This window comes from Triticum dicoccoides, chromosome 7B (genome assembly GCF_002162155.2).
Source record: "Triticum dicoccoides isolate Atlit2015 ecotype Zavitan chromosome 7B, WEW_v2.0, whole genome shotgun sequence".
NCBI lineage: Eukaryota > Viridiplantae > Streptophyta > Magnoliopsida > Poales > Poaceae > Triticum > Triticum dicoccoides.
In genome coordinates, this window is record NC_041393.1 from 43,786,478 (window position 1) to 43,796,069 (window position 9,592).

The following is a 9,592-nucleotide window of genomic DNA, read 5'->3' on the forward strand; positions in this document are numbered from 1 at the left end:
ACCCGTGTGGCTAATTTTCTTAATATATCTCCACGAGAGGGGGATATGATTGTACCTCCTGTTTATTTGGATAAAGAAGCTATGTTTGATCATCATTTTCTTGAGAGGAATGAACAATTCCTCCATTATCGACTAATCTATGACAGACACAACGTCATCCCTGTTACTCTTCCTGCTCCCTACATTTTTGATTATCAGGAAAAAGGAAGATATGTTGTCACCAGGGAAGAAGCAACTGAATATGAGAGGGGAATGGAGGCAGCTCACCAACACGCTGCTGCTCAGGAGGCGGTCACCTCTGCATCTGAGTACTACCCCAGTTTCACTTATGGATATCAGCCAGGCGGTCCTTGGTATTAGACCAACTTAGGCCAAAAGCCTAAGCTTGGGGGAGTACGTATTTCTCACCGACTTTACATTGATGTTCACACACTAGTCGTCGGTGCTCATACTCTTTCATTGTATTAACCATGCTAGTATAATTTCTTTTTCTATCTTTCTTCTTGTGTGTTTGATAAACTTAAGAAAAACAAAAAAAATAGTTAGTTTAATTTTCTTGCTTGTAGTAGAAATTAAAATGAAAACCTAAAAAGATTTCTCGTTCTTCTTTTACTTGTTGGGAGCTTTCCCGTGTAAATAGTTTTATTTTCTTTTCTTTCCTTTGGGGGGTCGAGAAGACCATATTGAAAATGCTTAGTGGCTCTTATATGCATGATTGTTTATTTAACATAGAGCCCATATTACTTGTCTTCTCTCTTGAGTTGAATGCTTGCAGATTCCACCTTAGTCCAATGCACGTGCACTCTTATTATTATACACATCGTTCGGTCGTGCGAGTGAAAGGCAATAATGACGATATATGATGGACTTATTGGGATGAGAAAAGCTGGTATGAACTCGACCTCTCTTGTTTTTGTAAATATGATGATTCATCGTTCCTGAGTCAGCTATTATGAAGTAAACATATTTGCAATGACATTTAGAGATTATAGTTACTTGTGCCATGTTTGATTAGCTATGAGTTATAATGGTTTACCTTGCGTGCCAACATGCTATTCGAATAATTATGATGTGATATGATGGGATGGTATCCTCCTTTGAATGAATTGAGTGACTCGACTTGGCACATGTTCACGCATGTATTTGAAACAAATAAACATAGACTTCATGATATTTATGTTCATGGTGGATTATATCCTACTCATGTTTGTGCTCGGTGTGAATTAATTTTAATGCATGTTTACGACTGTTGTCGCTCTCTCAGTTGGTCGCTTCCTAGTCTTTTGCTAGCCTTCACCTGTACTAAGCGGGAATACTTCTTGTGCATCCAAACTCCTTAAACCCCAAATTTGTTCCATATGAGTCCACTATACCTTCCTATATGCGGTATTTACCTGTCGTTCCAAGTAAATTTATATGCGCCAAACTCTAAACCTTCAAATGAAATTATGTTTTGTATGCTCGAGCAGCTCATGTTTCAACTAGGGTTGCCTATATCTTTCATTCTAGGTGGGTTATTCTCAAGAGGAGTGGACTCCGCTCCTCATTCACGAGAAAGGGCCGGTAACCAGGATGCCCAGTCCCATGATCCAAAAAGATCAAAGCAAATCAAAATAATTAAACAAAACTCCCCCAGGGATGTTGTATGCTGGAGGCACTTGTTGTTTCGAGCAAGCCATGGATTGATGCTTGTTGGTGGTTGGGGGAGTATAAACCTTTACCATTCTGTTTGGGAACTGCCTATAATGCATGTAGTATGGAAGATACGGCCATCTCATAGTTGTTGCGTTGACAGCAAAAGTATGCCGCTCAAAATGTTATTCACTCTCTATTTTAAAATCGAGCTCTGGCACCTCTACAAATCCCTGCTTCCCTCTGCGAAGGGCCTATCTATTTACTTTTATGTTGAGTCATCATCCCTTCTTATTAAAAGCACCCGCTGGAGAGCACACTGTCATTTGCATTCATTATTATTGGTTTATATTGGGTATGACTTGACTGGATCTCTTTTACCATGAATTACAATGTTTAGTCGTGCTCTGCATTTATGTTTTGCGGTCTCAGAAAGGGCTAGCGAGATACCATTTTGTTATATCATGTTATGATTATTTTGAGAAAGTGTTGTCATCCGAGTTTTATTATTATGGCTCGCTAGCTGATTATGTTATTGATATGAGTAATTGTGAGACCTATGTGTTATTGTGAGTATGGTTAGTTCATAATATTTGCTGAAACTTGAATGCTGGCTTTTTATGTTACAACAACAAGAGCAAACAGAGTTTGTAAAAGTTTTTCTTTATCACTTTCAGTTTATCAACTGAATTGCTTGAGGACAAGCAAATGTTTAAGCTTGGGGGAGTTGATACGTCTCCAACGTATGTACTTTTCCAAACACTTTTGCCCTTGTTTTGGACTCTAACTTGCATGATTTGAATGAAACTAACCCAGACTGACGCTGTTTTCAGCAGAACTGCCATGATGTTGTTTTATGTGTACAAAAGAAAAGTTCTCGGAATGTCCTAGAAATCCACGGAGGCACTTTTTGGATTTAATAAGAATTTTTGGCAAAAGAATTAATGCCAGGGGGCCCACAGCCTGTCCACGAGACAGCCCCCCCCCTAGGGCACAACCCCCTATCTTGTGGGCCCCCTGGACCTTCTCCGACCTCAACTCCAACTCCATATATTCCGTCTCGGGGGGGGGGGGGAATCAGAGAGAAAGTTTTATCGCGTTTTACGACACGGAGCCGCCGCCAAGCCCTAATCTCTCTCGAGAGGGCTGATCTGGAGTCTGTTTGGGGCTCCGGAGAGGGGGATTCGTCGCCGTCGTCATCATCAACCATCCTCCATCACCAATTTCATGATCCTCACCGCCGTGCGTGAGTAATTCCATCGTAGGCTTGCTGGATAGTGATGGGTTGGATGAGATTTACCATGTAATCAAGTTAGTTTTGTTAGGGTTTGATCCCTAGTATCCACTATATTCTGAGATTGATATTTCTATGACTTTGCTATGCTTAATGCTTGTCACTAGGGCCCGAATGCCATGATTTCAGATCTGAACCTATTATATTTTCATGAATATATGTGTGTTCTTGATCCTATCTTGCAAGTCTATGGTCACCTATTATGTGTTATGATCCGACAATCCCGAAGTGACAATAATCGGGATACTTCTCGGTGATGATCGTAGTTTGAGGAGTTTATGTATTCACTATGTGCTAATGCTTTGTTCCGGTTCTCTATTAAAAGGAGGCCTTAATATCCCTTAGTTTCCGCTAGGACCCCGCTTCCACGGGAGGGTAGGACAAAAGGTGTCATGCAAGTTTTTTCCATAAGCACGTATGACTATTTACGGAATACATGCCTACATTACATTGATGAATTGGAGCTAGTTCTGTGTCACCCTATATTATAACTATTGCATGAGGAATCGCATCCGGCATAATTATCCATCACTGATCCATTGCCTACGAGCTTTTCACATATTGTTCTTAGCTTATTTACTTTTCCGTTGGTACTGTTACAACTACTACAAAAACATTTATCTTTGCTTTTGCTACCGTTACCTTTATTATCATACCACTTTTGCTACTAAATACTTTACTGCAGATACTAAGTTATCCAGGTGTGGTTGAATTGACAACTCAGCTGCTAATACTCAAGAATATTCTTTGGCTCCAACTTGTGTCGAATCAATAAATTTGGGTTGAATACTCTACCCTCGAAAGCTGTTGCGATCCTCTATACTTGTGGGTTATCAAGTACCTTTGTGAAATATCACCTTGCGGCAGGGAAAATCTTATTGGACGCACATTGTGTCAAACTGCCGGCACTTCACACAGGTGAGCGACCGATCAGTGACGCGATGGGCCGGCCCAGTGCACCTACAATGCCAGCCGGTTTTGGGAACCTTGTAGAAGGTTCCCTGAACCGGTTTTTTTGTTTCTTTTACTGGTTTTTCTGTTTGTTTTTCTACTTTCTTCTTTCTTTTCATTTTTTTTCATTTTTGTTTTCTAGTTCTTTTTTTTCAAGGTTATTTTATCTTTTTAAAACAAGTATATATTCAGATTTTGTTCTAATTTTCGAAAAATGTTCCTGCTTTTAAAAAACGTTCAAATTTTCAAAAAATTGCGGTTTTCGAAAATTGTTCATTAATTAAAAAAATATCAGGATTTTCCAAAATGTTCTTGTTTTTCAAAAAATATTGCGAAAGCTTTTGTTCATATTTTTCACAACTTTTCAAAAAATGTCCAGGTGTTATAAAAATATTCCTTTTTTCAAAAATTGTTCGCAAATTGCAAAAAATGCTCATGTTTTCATTTTCTCCGGAGTCTCAAAAAAATTCCCAGTTCCATCATTTTTTCACTAGTTTCACAAAATGTTCATGTTTTCAAATTCTGTTCAGGAGTTTCGAAACATGTTCACTTCTTCAAGTTTTATTTTGGAATTTGGAAATATGTTCCCGTTTCAAGATATTTTCATGATTTCCAAACAATGATCCTGTTTTTGAAAATTTGTTCACAAATTTTGCAAAATGTTCCTGTTTTCAAAATTTTCCAAAAATGCAAAAATGTTCATGTTTTCAAAAATTGTTTGTAAATTAAAAAAATGTTTGGGGAATTTGATAAAATTTCTAGGTTTGAAAAATTGTTCGTAATCTCAAAAAATGTTCGGGTTTTTCAAAATATGTTCTCTGTTACTTTTTTGTTTTCATTTTTATTTCTTTTTTTGTTGTTATTTTTCTTGTTTCTTTTGTTTGAAATTTTCAAATACTTGTTCTCAATTCAAAAAAGTGATCTCATGTTCAAAATTTGAAAAAATGTTTGTGTTTCAATTTTGGAATTTTAAAATGTTCTTATTTACAATTTCAGAAAATTGCTAGTAATTTGAAAAAAAATGTATAGTTTCAAAATATGTTCATGATTTCAAAAAAATGTTTCATAGATTTCAACTAAATATTTGATGTTTGTCTTTTTGAAAAATGCATTAGATACACTGCAAATCCGTACGGGTACATAGTTTTTAAAAGACTGTGCTGCTTATATGACTAGAACTTTGATTGGTCTGTTGGCTATCGTCTCGCGCACAACAACGAGAGGTAGGTGCGCGCATTTTCCAGTAGGTGTCTGTACGGGTTCGATTCCCAGTAGGTATCTGTATGGTAGGTAGGTGCGTGCATTTTCCAGTAGGTGCGCACACTTCATGTCTGTACGGGTTCGATTCCCAGTAGGTGCGCGCATTTTCCTTTTTTTTTTTTCAGTTCCTTGATACACTGCACGACTGCGCATCGCGGCCCAGTCAGCTTGACGCAAAATGCGTCACATAGGACCTCCCTTGCGGCAGAGCATCCATTATAGCAAAAAAGAAAAATTCAAATGAAGGAAACAGCTATATCTTGGTACCTGGGCCATATGTAACCTGCTGCTCATTGGGCCTTTTCAGGCCATTAAAAAGATATCATCTACATTTGGCCTGCTAAATGACCACTCCTTATTCCTTTCCTCTCGTCAAAGACAACCAGAGCTCCACAACGCAAAGCAGCGGCTTTCGGACGCGCGCACCCAGCACACGCACACACACACCGGAGGGGAAAGAGATGGAGGCGGAGGCGGCGGAGAGGGGGCGGAAGGAGCGAGTTCCGGCCGTGGGTCACGCCGGGGTGGAGATGGAGGTGGGTGCGGGTGCGGAGGTGGAGGAGGCGACAGAGGACGGGGAGATCGGCGGAGAAGGCTCGGAAGCGGAGGAGGAGGGGGAGGGGGACGGGACCGGGTGGGAGGACGACGGCGCGTTCGAGGGGAAGGGGTCGAGGCCGCTGGTCTCGGCGGGGAGCCGCGGGTCCTGGAGGGGGAGGGGCGGGAGGGGCAGAGGAGGGTTTCACCACCGCGCTTGGTACGGCGACAGGTGACGGCCCCGCTCACCTACCTGTTCTTGGTCCTCGATTCGATCTAATGCGTTCTGAGATGATGCGACTAACCCTCTTTCTAGGCGATTTTTGTGCTTGCCTGCTGTGATGCTCCGCCCAGGTTTTGCTCGCCTGTTCTTGACTTGTAGGTGGAGAGAAGTGGGTACCATTTCCCAATGGAGGCAAACGTGTGGTGATCGTTTTCTGTTTGGGGAGACTTTGGGGGCTAATTCAGTTTCTTGCTAAATGTGGTAATGGTAGGGAGGGGTGTAGAAGAGAAGGAACAGCAGGATCAGGGATGTTTGATTCCTCTTTTCAATAATCCGATGTTGTTATCCGGATCATGCATAATCACTCCCAGCCCCACTGGAAAAATTGTAGCACACCATATGTTATTGTTCTTTCCATGGCATTTGTGTCAGTTTCATGGAACACCTGTATGTACTTGTTATGTCTGTTCTACAAGGCTACAGGCATTCTTGGTCTTTGTCTGGCTCCTTCGGCAGGAGGAATGCTAAATATATATTGTTAGCACTGCAGCCTTCTTTGCTCTACTTTAGTTATCCTGTCACCGAGCCTTTGGACCTAGAGCTGGATCATCTTTAATTTGAGTTAAGTTGCAATGCTGTATAAATGTTGAGTCACTGACTCAGTTTTTTTTCTCCCACCTGTGCTGCTAGATGTTAACAACTGCATGTGTTCTCTGAATGTATTGGGTATCTCAAGAGTGAATTTTCACATGGTCTTTTTTTTGTTTAAAAGGAATCTGCCACACCACAAATTGGACATATTCAGCATACCTGGTGTATATGGTGGTGCTATTATCCTCTGCAATCATGTGACTAAGCTGGAGAGCTTCAAGCAGAAACTTTTTGCCCTTCCTGATTATGCTACATCATTTATAAGGAAGATCAGAGCTGGTATGCTTCTCTTTGTGTTTGAGCGTGAGGAGAAAAAACTGTCTGGTGTGTTTGAGGCAACTTCAGATGGAGCACTGAATATCCTTCCTAATGCATTTCGTTCATCACGGAAGCCCAGACCAGCCCAGGCAAGTATGCTGTTGGTTTTGATTTATTCTCGGGATTTTATCAGTCTAGATTATCAGGTTTTGGTCTATCTTAGGTTCAAATTAATTTCCCCATGATTACCTACGTATTAATATTTTTAGAAATTTCGTTTCTTGCTTGCGACTCCTTTTTTCCTTAACCATGTGGAATAATGCTGAGAAAGTTTCTTATGTGGTTCTACCTTGTCATTGAAATCAGGTACGTTTCAGAAGAGTTTGGTTCTGTAAGCCCATGACGGAAGCTGAATTTTCTGATGAAATCAAAGGACTTCAACCCCAAATGTCTTTCTTTGGTATATCATACCAGCAGGTTTGTGATCTCAACCCCAAATGTCTTTCTTTGGTATTATCATACCAGAAGGTTTGCTATTTCATGTTTGTGATGTGACTTATTTAGTGCCTTTACTCTTTAGAACTTCGCTTGCTGCTGATCTGATGTTTTTCCTAGTATAGGTTTTAAATCTTGTACACCTGTTTTCTTCAAAGAGGATCAGTCTGGAGCCTTACAAGAAACCAAAATCAAGAGTTATATCGGATTACAATGTCTCGCTGGCTCGTGCTGGACTAGAGTCCAGTTTACACACTGGTGGCAATGCCTTCCCTAACCGTTCATCTTCTATGCTATGCAACAACAGAATCTCGGCACCACACAGTCCCTTCATGTATGGCAAACAAAATGCCAAGCATGCTGCTTATAACCATGAATCTTCTTTGCACCCTCATATTAAGTCTGTGATCTTCAAAGCGCCGGATATCAAAGCGCAAGACTTGGAACCAAATGCTGATTTTATACCACTTGATCTAGATGATTATAAGTCTGACAGTGATGCAGTCCCTTCAGATCTACTGGGACCTGCAGGCTTATATTTAGCATTGCCAGGCAGCATCATCAATGAAGATCAAGATCCTGAACCTTTCAATGTCAAGCACAATGAGGTTGACATGTATCCTGCACCTGTGCTGAGCCAAAGCTTCCATTCTCTATGCGAAACAAGTCAAAACAGTGCCATTGCTCATTTCATGAAAGAGAGGCAATCAAGCATGCAGGGCAGGGGGTGCAAACGCATGTCAACCCTCCAGTTTGATGGACACTCACATCTCCCATCCCCAAGGAGTTCCACTATAGCAAAGAAGGTGTCATTTAGCTTTGATGGTGATGAAATTTCGGTTACCTCTGATAAAGCATTGAACAGACCTGCACTTGCTGAACTCAAACAAAACAGAGAAGCAGTTACCAAAGAAAGAAAGCAACAGGTCAGTTACTCGGTTCAGGGCACACAAAGCAAGAGTGGAGATGATTCGAAAAAGAGGAGTAAGCTGATGAGCCTTTCCTTCGCAGAAAGAGTTGCTAGTCTACATGTCAAGAGCTGCTTCGGCAATAGCCAGTCACTGCTGATGCAGTCAAGCAAGCTGTCCTGCACACTTCTGCCCAATGAGGAATGAAGATAGCTTCACAGAATCAGTGTTTCTAACTCAGTGGTGGGCAGGTAGTAACTTCAGGTGATGATAATGCACAACACTTTCCCTTTAAGTGGGTGTTCTAGATGAGTTTTTTGAGCAGTAGCCCAGGATGACTTGACATTTACGATGATCAGGCAGATGTAAATATGTGTCATCTCTTGCCGCATTTTATTTTTTGTTCCAGCTCAACAAAATTCAGGGATGAGTGCTGGTTTGCACTATGTAGAGAGATCTGAGTACAAGTTTTTACTAATTCTGTTCTCTAGCATTTCGTGGGCGGTCTGCTGATTATACAATATCTCAGCTACATGACTGTTTGCTTGCAAGTTGTTTTTCCTGGGAAAAACTTGTATGGTCACCTTCATTGTCATTTGTTCTTGTGGTGTTTAGATATGAATCTCTTGTTCACTGTTGCCAAGCATAATGCACCAGTGTGCATTATCTCCACCTGTAGGTTGTAGCTGTACATGCTAACTATGCCTCCATTCCCTTGGAAAAAAAAACTACGGCTGCATTTGAGAATTGTGTCATCGTTGTGATTGAGGAAATCAGTGGAAATCATACTTGTGTTATTTTTGTAGCAAGTCATGCTTATGATAGATGGTGCTTAGAGGTTGTGTTGCATCATTACGGAGCCTCTAATCATTGCACAGTTCTCCAGACAAGAAACTGCCGTTTGGGCTGACACGCGACATTTCACGACCACATCAAACTCTGTGATTGTTATATATCACTCAATTGCTCATTGCGAGCGACATATAGAGCTCACCTACACGCTGCACTTCAGTGGGCTGGACCACCTATACCAGTATGTCTTGGTTTTGTGTGTAGGGACTCTGCTGCTCGCCACATGCACCGCCCTAAACCGTTCTTCTTTTTCGGCTCTGTCTATAGGGGCTCGGCTGCTTGCCCATGCACCGACAAAAGCTAATTTTTAAATCTTTTTTTGGTTATTTAATTCTTGTTCATTTTCCCCTTTTATAGTACCTTTTGCTTTTCTTTGCCTTCTGTTTGTTTTTTTCCCTTTTTCTTTCTCCTTTATATCTATTTTTATTTTCCTATTTTTAATCTAAAATATCATTTTACTGAAAGTAGATTAACATTTTCCAAAATTACAAGAACAATGCATGAACACTTATAAATTTATGAACCATTTTTAAA

General features: G+C 40.7%; 1 protein-coding gene across 1 annotated transcript; it reads left to right on the forward strand.

Annotated features, from left to right (window-relative positions):
* Positions 1 to 5,567: 5,567 nt before the first annotated feature.
* Positions 5,568 to 8,687, forward strand: LOC119338415. Its single transcript, XM_037610733.1, has 4 exons — positions 5,568 to 5,903; positions 6,667 to 6,952; positions 7,170 to 7,280; positions 7,424 to 8,687. The coding sequence occupies exons 1-4, from the start codon at positions 5,599 to 5,601 to the stop codon at positions 8,411 to 8,413; spliced, it is 1,692 nt and encodes a 563-aa protein (XP_037466630.1). The 5' UTR covers positions 5,568 to 5,598; the 3' UTR covers positions 8,414 to 8,687.
* The last annotated feature ends 905 nt before the right edge of the window (positions 8,688 to 9,592 follow it).

Coding starts and splice junctions, on each gene's coding strand:
- LOC119338415 (XM_037610733.1), top strand. CDS start 5,599: ATGGAGGCGGAGGCGGCGGAGAGGGGGCGGAAGGAGCGAGTTCCGGCC. Junction 5,904..6,666: donor CGCGCTTGGTACGGCGACAG/GTGACGGCCCCG, acceptor TTTGTTTAAAAG/GAATCTGCCACACCACAAAT. Junction 6,953..7,169: donor GGAAGCCCAGACCAGCCCAG/GCAAGTATGCTG, acceptor CATTGAAATCAG/GTACGTTTCAGAAGAGTTTG.